Below are 25,577 nucleotides of genomic sequence, written 5' to 3'. Positions count from 1 at the left end.
TTCCCTTAGTGTTAGAATTTCTAACCAAACTTTTTCATCAGGGATCACCTGCTGCAAAAATCAAAGTTCAGTTTGCAGCTATCTCCAATTTTCATTTGGGACAACATGAACCTAATCTTATGACTTACAGATTGTGTAAATCTTTTTTAAAAGGCACTACCTTGCTAAGACCTCCTTTTCAAAAACCTGTATCTCCCTGTGATCTAAATTTTGTTCTTTCTAGATGTACCTCTCCACCTTTTAAACCTGCACATACTTGTGATGTAAAGTTCCTTTCATGGAAGACCATTTTTCTAGTAGCCATTACATCCACCAGAAGAGTGTCAGAGCTGCAAGCACTTTCAGTCAAACCTCCTTACTTGATTTTTCATAGAGACAGAGCTTCCCTTCGTACAACTCTGTCCTTCATCCCCAAGGTTTGTTCTCAATCTAATATGAATCAAACTATTGAACTGCCAGTCTTTTTTCCTAATCATTCAAACAAAGTGGAATATAAGTTCCATCAGTGTGATGTACACAGAAAGTTAAGGTTCTATCTACATAGAACCAAAGAGTTTAGCAGATCAGACCAATTGTTTGTATCTTTTTCAGAGATGAGAAAGGGTATGCCAATCTCCAAGATAACGTTATCAAACTGGATTTCAAATTGTATATCCTTTATTTACTCTTCTAATGGCAAAGAACTCTCATTTAAAATTAAAGTTCATTCTACCAGATCTGTATCCACATCTGCTGCTTTTCAAGCCAGAATTCCAATGGACAGTATATGTGCAGCAGCAACTTGGGCTACCCCTCATACTTTCATTACTCATTACAAATCGGATTTGGCCTCAAGGGGCAGAGCCTCCTTTGGTTCCACAGTTCTTAGGAGTATGTTCCCATGAGCCACCTGAGAAAAAGGTGCTAGGGACACTCTCATATGTAAGAATGAGGGCGAGATAGGAGTACAGAACATAAAGAAGTTATGTACTCACCATAACATTCCATGTTTGTAGTCCATCTCGCCCTTCATTCTTACAGACCAACCCACCTACCCCTGTCCATGTATCCTTGGAAGATCTGGAGACAAGATAGTGTCCATCTTACCTAGGGTTGGAGATCTTTCATCTTTGTTTTTCCTTGTGGAAATACCTCCTATTACTTTATAGACAGCAGCAAACAAGATCTGGGGATTCTTAATAGTGCACTATGGGATACCTACCTTGCCATGAGCCAACTGAGAGACTTCAAGCTTTGTAATCGGCAGAGTCAGAGCAGAGGATTGGCTCCGAACCAATATGTAAGAATGAAGGGCGAGATGGACTACAAACATGGAATGTTGTGGTGAGTACATAACTTCTTTTTTGAATACTTCCCACCACATGAAGCAGAGTACTTCTCTTACTCTATTCAAATGTAACTTGGACATGTGGATGGGTAATGCAGATTCAGCCCAATTTCGCACCAGTGGTCCTCGTGGATATGGGAAATGTGCAAGCACCCAGGATATGCCTGTGAGGCTCATAGTTGGAGATTCATTTTGCAAAATATAAGGGCTAAAAATTATCATGAAAATGTAGGCTAGGCTTCATAACATCCTTATAGATCTATAGCCTGGTAAGCTGATGTGAACCTATATTATTATATGATTGTCTTTTTTGCAGCAATAGTCTCCTCCTCCTCCTCTTCTTCTAACCTTTCTCTTTTTGTTTACAGGGCAGTCAAATCAAAAATGTCCAAATTCATTAGATTTTCTACACTTATACCTGGAAGCCACTTTCCCCACATTGGCCATTCTTCATTTATTACAGTCTTGGGTAAACTGCCTCCCCCCACCAAAAAAAAAAAAACATGCTTTAGATTGACCACAATACCTCCCACCTATTGTCCAGACATTTACTTTATCATACATTTTTTTTAAATCTCATGTGCCTTATTGCAAAGAGAAACAGATCTTTAACTCAAGTTCCATTAAGCCAGCTGCCTTAATTTTACACATATATTTTCTTCCTTGTCTGCAGTCCCAAGCTCTGCAAAATATAATCTTTCCATGGGGCAAATGTGCTCTTTTTCTCCACTTCATTCAAAATTTTTTTAAGTAAAAGTTTCTAAAGTAACTTTGCAAAAATCTTCTCTTAATAACTGTATTAATGCTCTTGTGTCCTATACTTTAAACCCTTATTGTAAAACAGTACTGTCCATAAGTTCATACCAGTCAATATTGTCACTGTTCTGTGTTGTTGTTAATGTCACTACTCTTTATTTTGATTCTTTTTGTTTCGATTCTGTTCTGATTTGTCATCCTTGCATCAGTCTTGGTTGTCCTTCAGCTTCAGTCACAGGAAATTTCTTTCCTTTGTTTGCTTTTTCTACGTATGTAAAAGTTCATAACGCCAGCCTGTAACAGGGGCATGCCTTTAAACCAAATGTTCCACTGGCCAGGCATACCATTAAACTTCTGTCAACACCTTTTGGTAATCCATCTCCTTTTCCTAATTATCCATCTCCTTTTCCTAATTCATCTGGCAGCACCTCCTTTGTTACCTGTCCTAGCATGCCATCTACTGTAATACTTCAGCTTACTTCTTCATCGGCGTTTGGTGCATTTTGATCCATCGTCTCCATCTACACAGGAGTTTCCAAGACTCCTTCCTCCAACTGTGTAACAACAATGTCTTCTCCTGCAGTATCTGTCCATGATATTTCAGTATTCTGTAGCACTCCACTTATGGCCTGCTTTTTCTTTTCATCCTCCAACTTAGAATTCTCCAAGCATTAGGGACAGCCCTCTGGCAACATCAAGTGCTCAGAAAATAGGGGTTGCTTTATTAACATTTTCAGTCAATTTGTACCATAACACAAAACTTAAAAACAGTTATTTACACTCATTTCTTTACATTGGTATTTAAAATTATGTATAAGTTTTTGACACAAAATACGTTAGCTAAACTGTTTATAGTCCTTTCATTCCTTTTCTTTTAGATTTGCCTTCTGTCTACTGTCCTTGCCTCCATAACCATTTTCTTATTTCAGATAATAGATCATCCTTTTCTTACCTAAATCCTCACATCTTTTTTCCACATCACCCATATTGCTGCAAGCAATACTTTATTCCATTTTAACACTATTACATTTCTTTACTTTATCATACATCCCTTATAGTATATTCACAGTCACATATATACATTTAATCCTTTCCCAATTCTTTTTATTATTTTTGCAGTCTAAAAATAATGTTTTGTTGTTTCGCCATCATTACAATTAATATATTCTCTTTCATCAGTTACCTTATATTTCAGATTGCCTTTCACTGGGAACTTATGTAATGAAAATTCTCCACAAAAAGTCCTTTGATTCATAAACATTTTCAGCTCTTTTTCTTTTATTAGTTGTTTCATTTTCTTTCTTTTAATTCATGCCATGGGTATACTCTTTTTTTTTTCAATATCGTGTAACATTATTTTTGTTTATCATAAACAACCTGCACTTTTAACATCCACAATTTTGTTTAATTCTCATATTTTTTCTTTGATCTTTGCCTTTTTTCTTTTTCTTCCCATAAATTCTTATGCCTTTCATATCAAATCTTACCTACGAGTTCTTTTTCTGTTATCTTTCTCATTATTCAAAATAAATGCATAGATGGTAAATGCACCATTTGATTATTTTTTTTAATTCAAACCACTTCTATTTTTTTATGATGAATTATCTCTCTTCTCTTGGGTTCAGCCTTAAACCCCAAATGAAACTTAAAAAAAATCGTTAGTATTTCTTTTTTTTTTTTTTTTTTACTGGGAAACATATATATTCTCCTAGATACGTATGCTGTTTTTCCTAATATATAATTTCTTATTATGCCTTATTAGAACTGTATCATCTGTATATGTTTTGCATATTGCTAATAAAACTTTACCTTGCATTTCCCATCTTGCCATCCTTATTTTGTCCATGCATATCTGTACTACTGCAATGCTAATACAAGTACATACATACTCATTGGTCATCCCTGTTTTACTCCTTAACATTTATTTTCCCATCCATTCACCCATCAGTTTACCATCATCTGTATCTGAATTGTCATAACATGTCTTTATTACATTAATATTTTTCTCCTATCCCATATGCCTCTAAAATATAACGCATTGCTTCATAACTGTCTTTGCCAAAAGCTTGAGCTACATCACATACTACCAGTCTTACTTCTCTACTTTCTTTCAGTATCATCGCTATACATCTTTCACTATAATTAACAGTTCTTTCACCTTTCTTTTTTTTTCTTTTATACCATATACCCCTTCTCTTACTATGTTATCCATTATTTTTCTATCCTTACTTGTGACGCTGCGGTAGCGTTGTTGCCTCACAGTACGACGTTGTCCTGTTTGATTCTCAGCTAGAGCATCTACTGTGTGGAGACATGCGTGAATGGGCATACCTTCGTTGAAGGTTGTGCGTTAGAGCTGGCAACTCAGCACATAAAAATCTACTGCCAGTCATTAGTGGACTGCAGTTCCACTGTTGCGACCCCTAACAGGGAAAAGCCGAAAGAGACAACAACAACTTGTAGCATCTTCATGACAACTTTGGAATTCAGATTACAGGTATTTAGCAATATGAGTATTCAGAAGCATGTAGAAGATAAAAGAAAGGAAAAGTTCACAACAAATGACAATAAAGAAAATGAAACTGATTAATGTCTATAAAGCAAAGAGAATGCATACTAGAAAGGACACTGCTATGTTATATAACACACAAATTACAGGGAATGACAACATTGTTCTGTCAGAAAACCTTTGGTCTACAGAAAAGGGTGTCATTTTTCCAAATGAGAAGGTAGAAAAAAGAGGCAAGAGGCAGCTGAAAAGGAAGAAATCTAAATTGACCTTTAAAGAATTGAAGAACATTACTGTAAGGAAAAAAGAGAAGAAAGGCAGAAGTTGGCAACATGGCTCAAGCTGCGGATGTACAAAGCCTGCTGGATGAGAATCATATGCTTACAAATGTAATAAGCACTGACCACAGTGGGATTAATATGAGTAATGATAATAAAGATTATTCCTTTGTAAGAAATGATAGAGCAGATATTACTGAATCAGAAGATGAAGATTCTTCAGATCTGTTCAGAAATAATCTACTTGTAATCGGCAATTCTGATATTAGAGGAACTGATACTTAAATTTGCAAACAGGATAATTAACATTGAATAGTATTATGCTTACCAGGAGCAGAAGTACAGGATGTGAGAAAGGCTTTAGGATCCCTTAATGTAAGGAAGTATGGATCTGTTTTTATTCATGTTGGTACAAACTATCTCATCTCCAGGACTCTCTTACTTTTACTAGGAAACTAACAGCTCTCTTAGATAGCATAGCTTGTACAGGTATCGGGACATATTTTTCACAAATTACATATACAAAGGAAAGCCATACAACCGTGAATTAAAATATTTTGGGGGGGTAAATACCTACATTAAACAATCCCATTTTAAAAAATAGAAATTTGTGGAGCATCCAAGCCTAACTTTAGACACACACACACATGTTTATACAGGATGGCATGCACTTGATAAGACCAGAGAAGAGAATTTTTGCAGCAAGTATATTGCAATATTTGACAAACACAAGACAGGACTTTTGCCAGGTCCAAAGTTTAACAGTTCAAAGATAGCAATAGTTGATGCTTCTCTGATGGCTGTCAATGACAGGGATCATTATGTAAAGTTTTTTTATTGGAAATTTGCTACATTCCCCCAAGATTTATATTATTGTTTGTGAAACATGGTTAAAGAACAATGACTGGAATCCAGTTCTGTTAGAGTGTAAATGTTTTTACTTTAACATACATTCTAACAAAAATCATATGGAGATGTTATAAGGATTAAAGATTGTTATGAGACCTCTGATTAGTACATTTTCATTGATAACACCAATACTGTAGATTGTGTAAGCGTGACAAAGGCAACCCTGGAACATATAACAGTTGAGTGTACAGACCAAAAAAAGTCAAGTGATAATTGACCTAGAGGAATTCATACATTTCTTGCATGAAACACAGGAGGGGAGAATAGTAGTGGCTGGGGACATACATTTTTCAGTATCAATAGTAAACGAAACTATTTGCAACATATGTTCAGAAGGTGGTGCAGCGGTTAGCGTTGTCGCCTCACAGAAAGAGGTTTTCCAGCTTGATTCTCGGCTGGAGTGTCTTCTCTGTGGAGTCCGCATGTCCTCCCCGCGGTCGAGTGACATTAAAGGCATGCAGGTAGGTGCATGCATGAATGGGTGTGCCGTCTTTGAAGGTTGGGCGTCAGGCTGGCAGCACGGCACTGTAAAAATCCACTGTCAATCATTAGAGGACCGGAGTTCCACTGTGGCAACCCCTAACCGGGAAAGGATGAAAGACATTACTAATATGTTCAGAAACAGCAATTGCTTCAGAATGTAAAAAAGCCAGTCTGGGAGCAGAACATCCTAGAGAATAAAGTTTGTATTCCTAAAGAAGTTGCTGTTGCTTAATGTCGGGTTTTACCACTGGTGTGCAGTGCCCATGGGGACTATAAAAGTAAACGTTTTGCTATATAATTCTGCCAAACTGAAATCTAAATCCGTGCACAGAAGATTAATAACAATTATATGGAAGCAAAGCACAGTATAAAACTAAGGGGAGTAATATGTTTAGTGAAAAAAAACTGCAGAAGGAATTTGGCACATTTTGAAAGTGAGTTTGAATGCAAAAAAAAAATGTTTAACATCAGGATCTAGGCATACAGTTTCAGAAGATCCATAAGAACAGAATGCTTATTAAGGTGAAAGACAAAAAAAATATCAGAAATGAAAAAGAAGTTGAACTATGACTTTGAAAACTGAAATAAACAAGCTGGACATTCAAATTAAACATAGTGTGAGACAAGATTGAGAATTTTTTTAAGAAACTGTATATCAAGATGTTGAGCATAATAGAAATCCATTTTATAGATACATAACATGTGGTAGAAGTGAAGGCATACAAACTGATAAATGTATGTGCCCAAAATTTATTTTCATATATATAGATATATTTGCAGAATCTTCTGTAGAGCAGTTTGGCAGGTGATAAATTGTCCTTGTAACTTCCATGTAACCTCAGAAACTGAAATCAGAATAGAATATATTGAAAAAGAACTACACACTGTGGACCAAAAGAAAGCACAAGGAGGAGATGGAATTAGTAATAATGACCTGAGAACACTTTGGCATGAACTTATAGTATCCTTATATCATTTATTCACTAGGTCATTTAAATATGAGGAGATTCTTCAAGATTACATACCTGCACTTGTTAAACCTGTCTGTAAGGGAATGGGGGAGTAAGGCAAACCCAGGGTCATACAGACTCATAAATTTACTTTCATGTTGTGGAAAAATAAAGGAAAAGGTTATAGTGAGTAAAGTATTGTCAGAACTGTAAAGCTTGGGACGTGAAACCATATGTTATCATGCATATGTTGAAAATACATTTTTAACCACCACATGATGATATATAACAGTATAACAGGTCTAAATGAAAAATTGCACTGTGGTGTAATTTATATAAATTTAACTTCAGCGTTTGATGAGGTCATACACAAAACACTAACACCTAGGTATTGATGTACTCTTAATAAGATGGATAGCTGTATAGCTTACTAATAGGACATGGCAAGTATCATGTAGCAGTTGGACAGGTGAAATTCTAGGTTAAAGTCGGGGTTTCCCAAAGGGCTCTGTTCTAGGCCCATACTTGTTTGGATGGTATTTTTCAGCTCTGTCTTTTTCATCTGACATGTTCTACAGTCTGTACACAGATGGCTTGAAAATATGTAAACTGATTACATGTGTTACATATAGGGCATGTCTGCAAAAAGACCTTGACTAAATTGACCATTTCGCCACAGAACAATAATATGCTGATAAATACATCAAAAGCTATGCATGTGGGATTTGGGAGAGGCTGACTGAACGGCAAATATTTAATACATCATACAGTGATTGAAACTGTAGATTCATTTATATGGGTGTTTTCAGCTTTGAGTTTTTCTAATCATGACTAATTGGTTAATGATAGAGCTGATGTTGTCAATTTTCATTCTATCCTCAACCTGTGGGTCTGGTTCCGATCCTTGGAACCAACTCAGCCACTGTCATAGCTCATGGTAACCAAAAACTCTGTAGTTTATTCCTTACCAGTAATGCACCTATCCCAGTTCCCCCAGATCTCGGTTGCCACTTTTCATGTCAGATGTGGTTCCAATTGCTCTCGAGCAAATAAGTAATGTCTTCATATTTTTTTCAACTCTGACTGTTAATCCCTATTACATATACCCTAAAAAAAGCTTCACTGTACTGTCCTCTTTTTTTTTTTCTCTCTATCAGTGAACATGTGTGTGACTGGAAATGCGGGGGGAAAAGAAAAAGCTCCTTCTGGATTTAAGTGTTGTCAGAAATGCGGCCATAAAATACCCTTTTCTGACATGCATTCTTTGTGTTTATTGTTTCGGACATCTCCATCTTCAGGAGGACTGCCCAATTTGTCATTTGTTTAGTCATAGGGCTCTTGTGGAGCAGAAAAATAAGCTTATTTTCAAAGGCCTGCTTCAATCTTCCTTCAGCAAGGCGTTATCTGGAGCCACTTCAGCTAAAGATAAATCTGACAATTCTGGCCTTTCTAACCCATCTTCTTCGTCTTCCAAAGCTTCCTGAGAAGACAAAGAAAAGAAGTTTGTCTGTGCTGATATCTCCATTGGCTGTGAGTCCAAAGACAAAAATCTTCTGTTCCATCATCTCCTTCAGAACCAATAAGGAAGAAGTAGCATCCTTCAGTTCCAGCCATTTCCTCAGAACCAACTGTTATCAAGGCCTTAATATCGGATCCGATTAGTTCTTCAATGCCTAAGGCTATGGATCAAAGACAAACTTTGGTGCTGACATCCTTGGATCTGACAGCACAATTACAGGACTCTACAAAAATTACTCTACTAAGAACTACTTATTCTCCCTTGTTTGATCCTTTTCCAAACAGACCTCCATTACCCTATTTAGAGAGACCTAGGTCGCCTTCTGCGATGCTTGTCCATTCATCTAGAAGTCTAACCAAAGATGATGTGGTGAGACTGGTGAGAAAGATCCTTTGGGCGTAAGGACTGACAGGATCCACCTCAGTTCTTACCCCGATGGGTCAAGGATTCCATTCTTCTACTACTCCACCTTTACTTCCCTCTCTTAACTTCACTTGAAGATTTAGAGTCTACAGTTCTGAGCTTCTTGGTGCCATCTATGTCAGAGCCAAAGATAGCTCTATCTTCTGAAACCGATTATTGCTCTGAGCTCTTCGGCTCAATAAGAGTTGGAGACCTCCCAGGACCATATCTGTCCTGTCAGTTCTGAAAGGGTAAAGTTGACTCCAGTGTTGTCAGAGCCTTCTCTGCACCTCAGAGCTTCAGCACTGATCAGCTCAGCTCTGACTTGAGAGGGATCTTCATGGAGCAGGAGGTAATCTCAGTTCCCAGACCTGCTCTTTCAAATCTGAGCTCCCTCCCTTCTGTAGGTGAATCAGCTTTCAAGTCTATGGAGAGAGCTGTGACTGCAGCAGTCAGCCCCTTCCTAGTCAGAACATACCTTCCTGTCATGCCTATGTTCAGAGTCTCAACCTTTCCTTCCACAAGGACAGCGAGTGTCTAAACCTCAGGAATCCCAAATGGGAATGCTCTCTTCTTCTGATACTTCCCCAGATCATCCCACTGAGGAGGTCCCTAAGAAGAAAAAGTGTAAGAGGAAGCAGTTTGATTCTCAGGAGGAATCAATCATGGAAGACAAGGACTTCGATGAGGATGAAGGATCCCCAAGATGACCTCCTGATGATGTCTCCTTTGGAGACATCCTGGAAGTCTTAAAACAGAGAGGTGATTGGAAGTCTAGCAATCCGTCATCTGAGGAGTCAGTGTAACTGCAGGCATTTGGCACTCACCCATCCACCTCTTGGGTAACTCCGTCCACATGATGAGCTCATTGAGTTGATCTCTCGTTGGGTGTGGAAGGCTCCCGACACCATTGAACCCATTCCCTGGAGACCTGATAAAATCATTACTGCCCCAGAGGGCAAACAGTTTTGGTCAAAAGGTTTTCCTAATGATGTCATGGTCCTTGCAGCAGCAACCAAAAGGGAACTAGCCGAGGAGAGTTCCTATACCCATCTTCCCAACAAGGAGTCTCGGGCGATGGATATATTTGGGAAATGGGTTTATGCATCATCGACCTTTGCATTACGGTCCTTGAATTTCTTGGCGCATTTCATCAGGCTGCAAAGGGATCTAATTGAGGAGCTCTCAGATGCCCTTTCAGGATCCACCTCTGAAGACGTTCAGGAATCTGTGGCCTCTCAGTTGGCTACCCTTCAGTCTGTATCCAACTCGCCCATGAGGCTCATTTCTCATGCAGTCAAATTGATGACAAGAGCAGTGGGTTCAGGTGTTGCCATCCGGAGATATGCCTGGATCTGCTTATGTGACTTTGCAGAACCCTTCTAGTCTTTCTTCGTCAATGTTCCCTTTGACAGCAGATCCTTGTTTGACTCAAAAGTTAAAGAAACTTTGTCCAGGTGTGAGAAATATGTAAACACCCTGTCTGCCATGGGCATGCATTTTCCAGTCCTCAGTGATCCTTTTCAAGGAATCAGTGGAGTACTTGAAAAATGTGGTTCAAAAAGTCCCAAGGGTCCTTTCAAGACCCTCACAGAGGTGGTTTCCCCAGTGGCAGAGGGGGGAACTTCAATGGTAGATGCCACCCTCATCGCAGAGGAGGCCCACAAAATCAAGAATACAGAGATTTTCTTTGGTAAACCCTTTCAGCACTCTTGAAAAGAGGCCTGATTTTCTTCCTCTGGAGGCAGTTGGGGGTCATCTATCCCTGCAACATAGAGCCTGGCTAGAAATAAAATCAGATAACTGGGTGCAGAAGATCATTTCCAGAGGTTATATTATTCCATTTTCCTTTCCACCTCCTATTTGCAAAAGAATCCCTGATGTCCCACCCGATTAGAGGGAACAGGCAGTATTACAAATTCAAGGACTGCTAAAAAAAAAAGAGTTATCCAAGATGTCCTGCCAGACCAGAGAAAATCGGTAACTTACACAAGATTCTTTGTAGTCCCAAAAATGACAGTGGACTGGAGGCCAGTTTTGGATCTCAGCATTTTAAACAAGTCAGTTTGACAAAAAAGTTCCAGATGGTCACGATTCAATCCATTCTTCCATTTTTGGGGTAGGACAACTGGATGTCCTCAATAGACCTTCAGGATGCATACCTTCATATAAAGATGAACAGGCGGTCCAGAAGGTTTATCCATTTCTGGCTGGGAGCCAGTCGCTTCCAGTTCAGAGCTCTGCCCTTTGGACTCACCACAGCCCCCAGGGTGTTCACCAAGTGCATGGCAGTAGTAGCTGCTTACTTGAGACTGCTGGAATTCCAGGTGTTTTCATACATGGACAACTGGCTCATTACCACTTTGATAGGCATCAGCTGCTAGAGGCAAAGGAGTAGGTTCTCCAGACATGTTCCTGTCTGGGAATAACTGTAAACTACAAAAAATCTCACCTCAAACCTTAGAGTTTATAGGAGCAATCTTGAACACAGACAATAGCCTCTCTTCTGTCAGTGACACTACAAAAAAATCAGAAAACAAGTCATGAGGATAATTAACACTAAGAAAGTATCTGCATGCCTAGTTCTACAGGCTCTGGGTCCATGGTGATGGCCATAACTCTAGTACCGTTAGCCAGATTTCATACGGGAATTTTACAGTGGTTACTCTTAATACACTGGTCGATACTACACCAACCAATGTCATCTTCGATTGCAGTAACCACCATTTGCAAGAGAGAGATCAAATGGTGGATTCCGTCAGATTAACTCCTAAAAAAATCCTTTCCTCCCCTCCCCACCCAAGGCCACAGTGACCACGGATGCTTCCCAGTTAGGGGGGGGGGGATTATGTGGGGAATATGGTCCAAGGCACTTGGTTCCACCATAGAGGCCAACTTCCTTGTCAATATCCTAGAGATGAAAGCAGTGCTTTTAGCATCCCAGGCTTTCGAGGACGCTGTCCCATTCGAAACGATTGTGATTTAAACAGACATGTCAGTAGTTTGGTACATCAACAAGCAAGGAGGAACCAAGCCCCTATCCCCTGTGTCGAGAAGCACTCAGAGTATGGCAGTGGGTGATCTCATCCAACTGCTTTCTCATAGCAGTGCACATTCTGGTGAAGTCCAGTGTGATAGGAGACAAACTGAGCAGATGCATACTCCTGCCTCAGAAGTGGTCCCTCAATCCAAAAGTGACGGAGAGAATTTTTCGTCAATGGGACCAGCCTTGCTGCGATCTTTTCATCTCTCCCCTAAACAAGTGCAGCAACTGTTTTGCCCTAATCCCCCCTTGGGGGAATCACTGAGGGATGCTCTAGTCCACAGTTGCCCCGCTGGTCTTCTTAATGCCTTTCCTCAGATTCCTCTAATTCCAAAGTTTCTACAGAAAGTAATCAGGTTGAAGAGCGAGGTAATCCCCATTGCACCTTACTGGCCTCGACAGATTTGGTTTCCCCTCCTTTGGTCTTATCTAATACACCCACCTTGGATTCTGTTCCAGATCTTCAGCCCCACCAGACAGGCATGGCTCACCCAGACATTTTGAACTGCAAGCTGACAGCTTGGTCTCTCCAATTCCATTAATAACCAGGCAGTCTATGCTCTCCTCACCAGTCCGACTCATTCTGTTGGTCTCTCACAAACCATCTATGCATAAATTTACAACAGTAAATGGAAAAGGTTTTTTCTTTTGGCACGTCAAAATGACATTGACCCTTTCTCAGCTCCTGTTCATAAGATTTTTTGAGTTTTTAGCCTCTCTGTTCAATGCAGCGGCTTTGTCTTCAACTATTAAAATTCAGTTAACAGCTATATCCAGTTTTCATATTGGATTTGAGGACTCCTCTCTTGCTTCTCACTAACTTTGTAAAGCTTTTTTAAGAGGTACTCTCCTGTTGAAGCCTCCATACAAAGATCCAACTCCTCCTTGGGACCTGAACTTGGTGTTGCAAACAATAATAGAATGCCCTTTTGAACTGGCAGCACATTGCAGTCTTAAGTTTCTGTCTTGGAAAACTGTTTTGTTAGTAGCCATTACTTCTGCCAGAAAGATTTCAGAAATTTAAGCTTTGTCTTGTAACCCACCATATTTGGTTTTTCACAAAGATATGGTTGCATTAAGAACCAGCCCCTCCTTTCTACCTAAGGTGGTTTCAGAAGTCAACATCAGTCAAACCATTAACCTGCCAGTTTTCCCCCAAATTTGCTAATAAAGGTGAAGACTGTTTACACTTCTTAGATCTTCATAGACAGTTATGTTTTTATCTTCACAGAACAAAAGCTATCAGAAAATCTGACCAATTATTTATCTCTTTCTCAAATGCAAAACTAGGAAAAACAAAGAGCAAATTGGCTAGCTGGCTAACATATTGCATTTCTTTCATCTACAGCAAATTAGAGGTCACTTTATTGAAACCTTTAAAAGCACATTCCACTAGAGCCATTGTGACTTCAGCTGTCTTCCAATCTAGACCTTCCAGGGATGATATTTGTGCAGCAGCAACCTGGGATACTCCCCATTCTTTCATTACTCATTACATATTGGATCTGGTCTCCAGAGGAAGAGCATCATTTGGTTCAATGATGCTAAGGAATATCCTTCCTTGACTCCACCCAGGATCTAAGATAGCTGGGGATGCTGTCCCACAGGTTGAAGATAGAATGAAAATTGACAACATCAGATAAAGAAGTTTTGTAGTTACCGTAATGTTCCATCTGTGTTGTCCATTTTCATTCATCAACTGCCCTCCCTCCAACCCACATGCCCTTAGATTTCTAGAGGAACAGATTATCATCCTTGGTATATAATTGTGGTTCCAGGTATAGCCTCACTGAAAGTCTTACAACTAATAATTTCCTTCTGTCTATTAGCAAACTCAATCTGAGGTAACTGGGATAGGTCCATTATGGGTAAGAGATAGGCTGAAGAGTTTTTTTGGTTACCCCAAGCTATGATAGCTGCTGAATCTGTTCCGAGGATCAGAACCAGACTCACAGATTGAGGAAGAATGAAAATGGACAACACAGATGGAATGTTAAGGTAAGTACATAACTTCTTTTTCTAGAACTATAGGTTGCATAAAAAGATTTGCAACATGTAGGAAATCAGAAATGATGACATCATTGTCGGTTAGTAACAATAGACCCAAAGTTGAGTGTGGAATACTGATACAGAAACCTTATAAGAAAACAAACATTGAGTAAATCAGAAAGAGAAATATACAGAGTGCATCCATGGATATGAAAATTTAAGATGTTATGAAAGTCAAAATATCTGAACTTATCCACTGTCTCATAGATATTTAAGAGGAGACCTTATTCAGGTATGTAGGGTATATAGAGAAAACTACCTCTGAGAATCTTTGAGGTTATCAAAAAGTAGTAAAGGATCATCAGACAACCTCTGTAAAAGATTCTATGGAATGAGAGGTCTACTAATTGTTTCTCTGACAGAGTACTGATGCATGGAATAGGCTACCAAATTTACATTAAAGCAAGCACTGGGTCAGATATTCTTAAGAACAGCCAGGACACTTACTATGGGAATAACTGTTTTGGTATGTTGTCAGGCTAGAAGGACATTATTGCTCATGCCTGAAGTATTTGTATATATGAGTGTATCTTCATAAACATTTTATAGTCAGTATTCCATTGTATTTGTAGGCCTTCATTTTCTATCCTTTCTGGCATCCTTTATCTCTATAAATGTTATCACTCCACAGCACATCTTCTTCCATTATACCTTCCTTCATCCACTCATTTAATATTTTAAAAAAGTCTGTTTCATCTTTACTAATTTCCTTATAATACTCATAATTTGTACACGCCATTCTTTTCTTCCTTTTTAATATATATGGTTAATCTCTTTATTCTCGTCATTCCTTTATTATTCCTCTGTCTTCCCTTATCCTAGACAATACTCCTTTATGATCTGAAAACTCTATCACCTGTACTCCCTCTGCTACTACTTTTATGGCTTTAGAGCAAGCTATGTAATCAATTCCACTCTTAAAAATCCATGTTTTATGTCATTTTCTGTTCTTTCCTGTTTTTAAATCTCCGTGGTTTATTAATTCACTTAAGATCTTAATATCCTGTTTTATTTTTCCTTCCTTTTTTTCAATTTCTTCAAATGACTGTTTTCCTTAGTACACTCTTAATTTGCTATTAATCTTATAGATTTTTCTCTCATTGCCATATCATATATCACTGCCCTTCCTGGTACTGTTTTTGTTACATCTACAATTTTTATTTCTTCACTTTTTATAAGAATTCCTATCACAGAATGTCTCATGTCCTACTGACCAATTTGAACCTACATTTCCTTTTTTGTCAAATCTGGTATCCATTTAATATCCATCAATCAAAAACATGTATTTTATTTTTCGAACCATTCCACTACCATCAAACCTCTTCTGTAATTTCTAATGCTATTCACATGTAATGCTAAACTTCCTTTATCATCCTTTTCCGTTTATGTAAGTGTTTTACTTCCAGGTCTTATTTTTCTTCTCCTTTTGCTAAGTTTCCCACCAAATGATTTTCATTATATTGTTCTTGTTCTCCCTGTTCTTCCTCTTCACTTTTTCCAAGTACAAGTTTGTTTTCTTCTTGTGCATTGATAACCTTGCTTTGAGCTATTATTTCTTCTCTAACTACCCCTTCATTCTCTAACTTTTCTTCAGTTACCCCTTCCCCATTGCCACTTTTATCTTTTTTTTTTCCTAAGCTGAAAATCACAGAATATATTGATTAATAGTAAGCCAGCAAAAGACATGAAAACATCTAAAAGACTAACCTTTCCTGTAGACTACAGAATCTTCACAATCATATTTCAGGAGCACCATAAAATGACTGTAAAATGTATAATATACAAATTTAAACACCGCCTCCACCCCACAACAAGGGAATTCCACGTTTCCAACTATCTGTGTTAGTAGACAGCCAATATGGCTGGATTAGCACTTGGTTTTATTTCTCAACTTTTATAACAGTAGGCATATTTAGCTATGGAGTAACACTTTCTGGGGTTGTGACACAAGGAATGCAGGGAATATGAAGTAACAAGCATTGAGTAAACAAAAGTACTGGTATGAAATGCTTTACAAAGCTAGTTTCAGCTACCTACTGCTACAAAATACCAGTTTAACTTTCAATGTCTTTTGTAGCAATGTATTCTACTGTTTTGTCCTTCTTCTTTGATTTCCTCTTCGTTTTTGGTTTCCTTTTCTGGTATGGGACAGTAAAACCAGAAGTGACCAAATACTGTACTTTTTCTATAAACAGTCTTAAGAGGGTTTTTTTTTGCAATATGTTCCCTTTCCCACATGCTTTCGGTCGTCCCCAGTACAGAACACATCCTCTGTCACCATCCTCAATAACTGCATGTGACATATGTTGAATTTTCCCATACTTTAATATCCATTGTTACTTACACTTCCCAGTCCCTAGTGTGTACATTTTTTCATCACATATTGTTTAAGTTCATGCACTTTACTACATAGTGAAAGAAAATTATGTTTAACTCTTGCTGATCCACATCTGAAATCCTACATTGTTTTCAATCTCAGACATATATGTTCCAGCAAATTAAAGCTTTCAAATGTCACTTCACAGAAATGTCCAACTCCCAATGAATTAATGCTGTGATATTTTTAATGTCAAACCCATGTGGCAAAATTATACTGACCATAATATCATGTCTGTTCACACTGTCATTTTTTTTAACTTTTTATTCTTACATGGTTGTTGAAAAAATACAAATCTTTGTCTTCTCAGTTCTTTCTTCTATTTTCATTACCTTGTTGCATCTACGTATGTTCTTTCTTTTAACCAAAAAAAAAAAAAAAAAACAGAAGAAAACTGTTGTAGATGTAGACCCTTAAAACTGGCTACTCCACCAGGTGAAAATATCTCAATTCTTTTCCTTAACCAGCTGATACTTCTGTTTCTGACCCTTCAGTTTCTTCCTGCTGTAATACTCTGTCTCCACCATGTCACTCCACCTCACTTCATCTCATTCATTTGGGTCTACCTGGTTCATCAAAATTATCAGCAATGGTGTTTCCAGTCCTCTAATTTCCAACTATCTAACAATTGTTTTTGTGTGCTTTGTCCTTTGATATTATTATGCTTTTTACTCCCATCTCTGCTGCAGTCTCCCATCTTGGAATTTCCAGACTAGCAGTAGCAACCCTCTGGCGCCACCTATCAGGTCCAAAAAGTGCTTCACTTCCTCCTCTGGAAAACAAAATGGGAAGTTCCGTGGTTACTTGGCCACATTTCTCCAAAGTCAGTATCAATATTAATTTTGATCTCCCCTGAAAGGAGGCCATTGGCCTAGTGGGATTAATGTGGTCAGCAAAGTGTTAAGTATAGCAGTAAAATGTTGAGATTTGAACATGGTCCAGGGGAGAGACCATTCTGATTGGAAACAATATAAAATAAAACTTTTAAAAGGATCCCATGTAATGTGGCCTGTGGAGACATTTCATTCGTTATTTATTTACCCACATTATCCTTTTCAGGGTGACAGGATTTCCTGCATGCACTGCATCCCTAATTATGATAAAAGGGGTAAGTAGAGAATAGCTTAATAGATAGAACCCTAGTTGTTGCATAGTGGTAGGACATCGGTTGCTGGTCTCCCATGTTACCATGTGAGGTAAGCACTAAAGAACAGTTGTCCAAATCATCTAATCTCAGTGCTTACCCATTATGTTAACAAAAGCAGTTTTGGGCTTGTTGGTACTTTTTTTAAATACTGGCAGGGCACCTGATGTATTTATAAGAAGTGGTGAAGTAACCAGTTTATTTATTTGTTTGTGATTTAGGATGTCAGCAGGAGCAGATGATCCAGATGCTTAAAGTATTCTGGAATGTTTTTTTTTTTTTTTCTTTTGCACAAACTTTTATAAAAACTGTGTGGAGATGTATCTGTGGGCAACAGTGATAGTACACACTGCCCAATGAAAATATCTGCTCTGTTTTGTTATCTTGATGTAAAAAGGAGCAAATGCTTCTGATCTTCAGGAATATTTTCTTCTTGCAGGTATTTTTGTAAATACTTCCAGGGCACCAGATATACTTTTAAGCACTGGTAATAATACACACTGCATACAGAAGTTTACTTTTTTGTTATGGTAATTTGGCCTGGGGTCACTGTGAATAATATCAGCAAGTTAAAATACATTACTGCAGGCATCTCTTCCAAATTCTTTGTGATCATATATTAGAGGTGATCACTGGGGAGCAGTCTTGTGTAAAGTAAAAGTCAATTAATTGATTATGGTCAAATTATCATTAATGTGCCTTTTTGGTGGGGGAAACTGCATGTGTCAATAAGAGCAACACATTTTAATGCACTACTGTGACCATTTCTTTTCATTTTTAATCATAACCTAACATCGGAAGGGTGCAGAGAAGGTGAATGTATTTTGTGGTTGTGGGAAGGCAGGCTGTGAGAGAGTGAAAGTTTTGTGTGATAATACTAAAGATGGGTTGTTTGTTAACCACTTGCATATAGTCTGAAAAGCTAATGGGAGTGTGCACCATCCTGGCACATTGAGTAAGCCAGTTGCATCCTTCATCAAGGGGTAGTAACTCAAGCCTTTATTGGTCTGCCCAGGGTAGGTAAGAGGCCAGAGCTTTTTTTCAAGTGTATGTAGGGGAAACTAAGGAAAATGTTTATATAATATTTATATATATATATATATATATATATATTTTATATATTTTATATATATATATATATATATATATATTTTATATATATATATATATTTTATATATATATATATATATATATATATATATATATATATATACACATATATATATATATATATATATATATATATACACATATATATACATATGTGTGTATATACATGTGTGTGTGTGTATATATATATATATGTGTGTGTGTGTGTGTGTCTTTAATCAATTCTCTCTCTCTACACACACACACACACACATACATATAGATACACACACATGCATGTATGTATGAGATCCGTTGTTATGTTATCTACCCACAACTTTACTGTAACATCTTATTTCCCATTTGTTTATTTGCAGAACAAAAACAAATCACGTTTTTAACTCTCAAAATGAAAGCAAACTGTGGAGACAAATGGGAAATCTGTTTTTATGTTGTAATTTTTTTTTGTAATGTGCTTAATCCTGGATGGAGCCTACTGATGAAGCAGTTTATAGCTTAGATACATAAATGTTACTACCAAAATCAAGAGATTATTTCAAACCTTTAATTTAAAAGTTCTTGTACAGATACACCTTTTATTGTTGTGTTATATCATGCAATGCCAAGATGTATTAATTTTTTTCTGAATTGATTCTTTATAGGTGCTCACTACCCATCCAAACTACCCAAAGATGAGGAAAGATATTTTGGACAAAGCTCGAGCAGCCCTAAGGGCTTGAGTGTGCATCAGAATTAGACGTTGAACATCTTACATTAGCATCTGGACATTAGGAAGGCAGTACATCTTTCAGAACTTTTGGAATATTCTCAACATAAAAATTATTTCTGACTAACTGCCACTGCTACTGTCCATTTGAAGCCTATGGTTTCAGAAGGAAACTTAGTTATAACAGTATTTCCTTTGTAACTTGGATATGATTCAGTTCCTCAACAACTGGTTGCAAGCAGATCATGTCTGAGAGACTGTTTGTTATTTGCAGCTATACTGATTTGAAACGTTGGAACTAGTGTTAATTCTAGTATTTAGCACTATGTTAGCATCCAGGGGGTGGGGTGGGGGAGTTTCGTAATGTGGGATGCAAGAAGTAGGATTGCAATATACAGAACCAGAAAACACACTCATTATGAGAGAACAACATTCCAAGAGGTGTTGCAGTGTCATTATTGATACTTATCTCCGGGCCACGGGGGGGGGGGGGGGGGGGTGTTTGCAAAAGCTGTTAAAGGAAAAACACAGTAATGTGGCATAGATATACTTAATTAGTAAATCAAAAACGTAATGCTACACAAATAGAACTAATCTGGTCAATTAAGGGATTTAGTGAATGTTGTACATAAGCACTGTAGTGTCTGTCTGTGTCAAGGGATGCATAACTGGCTATTGGCAGGGTACTCCATTAGTAGTAGTGACATCCTCAATTCACCTGGCACTGAGTTGTTGTGAACACTGCAGTGCTTTACTCATTATAACAACATAAGAGTGGAAGTATCATGAAGTATCAGCATGGGAGTACCATTACCTGTCCTTGACAGGAGGCATGCAAAAAACAGTAATAACCTCCTGCCTTTCATAAGATGAACAAATGTGTAACTGTGTCATACAAGTCCCCTCGTCTATTGCAACAAATTTGCAGTAGAACTACTACTACTAACACCTGTCGAATAGTTGTGGTTGATGTTACAACACTATATGTTATCCTTTTACACAGTTATGCTGCAAAGAGTGATGTAGCCTAATAGAGGCATGCATCAGGAAATAAGAGTGTCTCAGTGATGTAAAAAGTTGCAAATGTGAAAACAGAAAAGCAAATAGCCATTGTGAAATTAAACAGCTGTCTGTTACTTTATTAATTCTGAGCTGTTAACTTTCATTAGATGTGTGGGCTGGACAGCCTTCTTCAAAGGGCTCCTCAGACAAAAAAGTAAGAGTACAGTATAAGGTTACGTAAGTGCTACTGAAATAAATGTACCCTTCTCCTGTGCAAGTTTACTGTAATGTTACTATGCCTTCAGTGCATTCTTAATGTTGTGCACACAGATGTCGTAATCTCTGTAGGACACTTGACACAGGAGACAGGCACATTTGCATAACCTGTTTACATAAAACATTAGTTACATTAGGAGACACCACACCATAAAGTTAAAGGGCCTGTTAACAGACTGCCTGTACAGTACCAGTAAATACTCCAGTAGGTTTAGGGTATGGGGTGTGACTGTTTTGAATGGGAAAGGCCATCCATCATCTTGTGAAGACTACAGCCTACATTGTTACTCTGAATCCTACTGCCGTGTTCTTCACTTGAAACATAAAGATAATCACTTCTGAAATATATGTTATCCTGAAATCATAGACACTTGTCACAACGGCAGCCTGAGCAGATGATCACTTTGACCTGTGTAGAGGCTCTTGGCTACTAGATTGACTTCAAGACTGAGAATGACAACATAATGAAAAAGAGTAACACAGTGGCTTTGTATGTGAATGGACCTACCAGTGCTCATGGCTCATGCAGTGTGAGCGTGGATAATTCCAAACTCTCAGCAATTACTGGTGCATACCACTTATGGGATGTACCTACACTGGAGGTCAAATTGATTGGTGGCACATTTCAGCTATTGTATTCAACCTACATGCATACAGCTCTTCCCAATACACTTCTTTACTGGACAGATTCTTAAACTCTACTTTGGAAGAGTGTATAGTTTTGTCCAACAGTAGACCCTACAGAAGCACAGTGCAATAATTCTTAAGTGGCCCTAGTCTCCTAATATTATTTGGGTATACGGTCATCTTGTTCTTCTGGCCTAAAAAATACTGTCTGAGTAATACATGAGATCCTGGAGAAATTGTAGTGGCTGCCACATAATGTATGCAGACAGTATCCTGCCTTCCTGACTGCAGCAAAGATTTGTTAGCTTCATGCTGATAGCATCTTTGGTTTCTGTTTCTGTTTAGAGAGAATGTTCTTTATTTGTCTGGGCGTCTGTGACTAGAAATATTCTTCCTTTGCTGATAAATGAGTACACAGTATATTTTATACTATCATTTAACAATTAAAAATTATTTTCCTGACAGCTTGAAAAAAAATTAACAGTTCTGTACCTATAAACAAGAATTCTGCATTTGACTACAAAGTCTGAATCACAGTTCTCTGATAAATAATTGTTTATGCATATTTGAAAAATGTGTACATATGGTGCTGAATTACTTTATCGTAACAGTTTTTTTTAAGCAAGATTGCAATTTTCTTTGTTCTGTGTCAGTAGCAGCATGTCCTTAGAGGGAAAGGCATTAGCGAAGTGAATTTTGAGTCTGAAATATTATTGCAATTTTTCTCAGGTCTGTTGTTCAGCTTCTTCCATAGTAGTCTCTTGTACACTGCTTACTTTAAAATAATCAAACTTTGTCTTTTTGAATCAATTTCAGATATTTAGTCACACTTTCTCTTCAAAAAGTAACTTCAGAGTTGATGTTTGCATAAAGTGATAATTTATGTTGAATTTCCAAGTGGTTGTTAACATTATTAACTTTGCATAAGGTACTTAAGTGTAAGAAATTTTAAATGACCAAAGAAAAAAATGTTTCTTACTGCTCTTGAAATATGCATATGAGGAGAAGCAGTTGGTATGAGCTATACTGGTTTGGGAAGAACCTGACATATGTGTGATTTCAAAAGTAGTGTTGACAATATAGTTGGGCAAAATCATTCTTTTAGTGACTGAAGTGAATGTCGTGAACTTCTGGAATGTGCTGCTTCTCCTTTTGTAGAATTTAGATTATGTGAGAACAATGAGTCAATGTTAATTCTCCGTGCCTAAGTCCAACTGATTTAGAAGCAGCAAGAGATGGAAATAGATTGTTTAAAGGTTATAAGCATGCTCAGAGCATCTGGATTGATTTTGCTAAACACGCACACATGCATGTATACATAAAATCAGTGTGGTAGTATGATGGTGAAACTTTATAAATTATTTTTTAGTTAGTTATCAAGCTGATGTGAACAGTAAAACATGGAAGTACAACCCCCAGATGCATAACAACTCACTCAGATTATACCATTTTAGTACATGAAGCACTGCAGTTACACTTCAAATTTGGGAAAACGACAAACTTGTTAAACACCTTTCAGATAGAAGTGTGCTTAACAAAGTTTTATTAAGCATCTTTTAGTGGCGTTTAATGCATTGTCCTGTACTAAATTATTAACAGTGGGCAGTGCCACCCACCATTGAATAGATGGGTCTATATTAGAAGACCAAATGGAAAAAATAGCGAATGGCAAAACAGCGAAAAGACCGGACCTGCTGTTTGCCAGATTGCGGTACAGTGAAGATTGGAATATATGACCTTTCCTCACTGTAGTGCGATCTCAGAGTTGGTATATATATATTTAGCCGGGGGTGTGGGGGTGCAGCCCCCCCCCCCCCACAATAGCAAGTTCGAGGTCTGGTCTTTTCACTGTTTTGCCGTTTGCTATTTTTACCATTTGGTCTTCTATTATAGATCTGAATAGCTAAAGGAGGCAAAACAGCTTCAAAATCTATAAAAAAAAACACTACTGTACACACACAAAAGTATGGTAAACTGAAAAGTTTAACAGATTTTAAAACTACTCATTTTTTAGAGGAGTACCTGACTTCTGGCCTCTGTCTTTGTGACAGCACTGTGTTTCTTGGCTTTCAAAGCTGTAAAACGCTTGAAGCTCCTACACTTTTCCTTGTTAATAGTATTACGTCTGAGCAGCTAAAGCTATGTGTACTACAGAGAATTGTAGTTGTATCTCTATTGTCATAACTCACTGTTTACATAACTGCTGTTGACATCGATGTCAATATTCAGTACTCAAACATTTCTCTCAGTCTTGAGGTGACTTTCTTGATAATCAATTTCTTGGAACCATGACAAGTTGGTTGTTATTAATGAAGACCCAGTAGTAATCCTCTATACCTTCTTCTACGGAGTAGCTTTGTACATTTGCCACAGCAGTCATCTGGCTGTGTACTTAGTCCATAATTGTTCTTTCTGCAGTATGACCCCCCCCCCCACCCCCATTTTATCCAGATCATCTATCATTCCAGTAACATTCTCAGCAGTTGATTCTAATCTTGGTTTCCATGTCAGTGTTGTAGGTTTCTTAGCCCTTACTATCAACAGTGACAGTATATGTATTTTTTTTTTTTTATATGCAGGTGCTTAACAACTCAGTAACACAAGTGCTTTAGTAATTTCAGCATGTGTAACAAACACTCTTACTACCAATGGATGTACTTCATTTAAAAAAATATATGCTTTGTTGAAGTAGGACCAGATGCTGTGTTGAATGTGACCAGAAAATGTTTCTGTGTAAATCAGAATCTTCTGCACCTTACTAACATAGAGGGCTGACATTTAGAAACATCCTTTGCAGCCTCACTAGAGTATAAAGATGTTAGTGCATACATTTCCTTGCAGAAATCCTAAACTTCCTAGACTTGGTAGCATATTGTGATAGTTAAGAAATCCATTGCCCACTCATGTTGTGCAAGTCTTCATTCAAAATATTTACACATTCCTGCCTAGTTTTGAATACCAGTGCCTGTTTACAATGTTTTTTTTTTTTTTTTAAGTATTACATGCCCTACTAATCAGTCCTTTAACCAATGAGTGTTCTCCATTATTTTTCAACCACAAGAGCATCTCTGCTAGGGGAGTATCATTTCAGTAATAACTAGTTACCTTTCACTGCCATTCCTTTGTATTCTGTTTATAAAGTCTTATGTAAACCAAACTTTTGCTAAACTTGAAACCATGTACCCCACTTGGATCTTATCAGAAGCTGTTTCCAGTAAGTGACATTAGTTCTTTTCTTATTCCATAGCTGAAAACCCACTTTTTCCCCTGCAAACCCACCCTGCTCTTTCCAGTAAGTAATAACTGTGTCATTTATGGGTTAATCTCTTGGATCACAAATATTTTCCTTAAAGTTCCCATTAAATTGCATGTTTCCTCACATAAAAAGAGAGAATTCATTGTCGTAATATGCCCTGACAGACACTTTGTCAAGATCCTTTCAGTGACAATTGTCATACTTGTAAATCTTTTCTATTTAGTATCATAATTACTCATAGTTAATAAGCACATTATTTTCATCCATATGTCACCTCGATATAGGTAGGATCTGGGGCATGAAGACTTAACTTTCTTGACTGTATCAACTTCTCCCTGGACACCTGTGCTTTATCTCTGTCCCAGATAAATTCTCACTTTATATTTTAAATAGATTTGAAAAAAATACGTCAGAATTAACACAGTGCAGGGCAAGACCCATTTAATGCAGGATATTAAGCCGGGCATTACAGTGTACACTTTTAATTTCAAATTATGAGATTTTACCAATTTTTCTTTCAAGTTCCAAAAATAGGTTGGTTTATTCTGAAAAAAACACTCTGTATATATCCACTCTGAACAAGTATCTCAGAGTTAAAAAGGGTTAAAGATGATTCAGTGAATTCTTTATTTTCCTGTCGTAGGGAACTGGGATAGCTACTGTCAGTCTTATGGATGCTTACTGGCATGCCCGTTTTTTTTTTTTTGCTTACCAACATTATCATTTCATATTTCTTCCATATAACCTATACTGACCAATCCCAGAGTATTAATAATGTACCTCTGAGGCTGGGGAGAATTAATATTTCCCCTTAAGTGGATGAGTTTGTAAACCAAGGTCATTTCAAGCAGTG

The 25,577-nt window shown here is 37.6% G+C and overlaps 1 protein-coding gene across 1 annotated transcript in view; it reads left to right on the top strand.

The window, feature by feature from the left end:
- The window catches only part of TTC21B (tetratricopeptide repeat domain 21B), a 3,240,027-nt gene extending 3,219,980 nt beyond the window's left edge, over positions 1-20,047 (top strand). The window contains exon 33 of the mRNA XM_044075355.1: positions 19,499-20,047. Within this exon, the coding sequence (XP_043931290.1) occupies positions 19,499-19,576 (78 nt within the window). The 3' untranslated portion in view covers positions 19,577-20,047. The remainder of the gene's footprint in view (positions 1-19,498) is intronic.
- The last annotated feature ends 5,530 nt before the right edge of the window (positions 20,048-25,577 follow it).

The sequence above is a fragment of the Protopterus annectens genome, chromosome 6.part1 (genome assembly GCF_019279795.1).
Source record: "Protopterus annectens isolate FY-2018-M chromosome 6.part1, PAN1.0, whole genome shotgun sequence".
In the NCBI taxonomy this organism is placed as follows: Eukaryota; Metazoa; Chordata; order Ceratodontiformes; family Protopteridae; genus Protopterus; species Protopterus annectens.
This window is presented reverse-complemented; position numbering and strand designations above follow the sequence as displayed.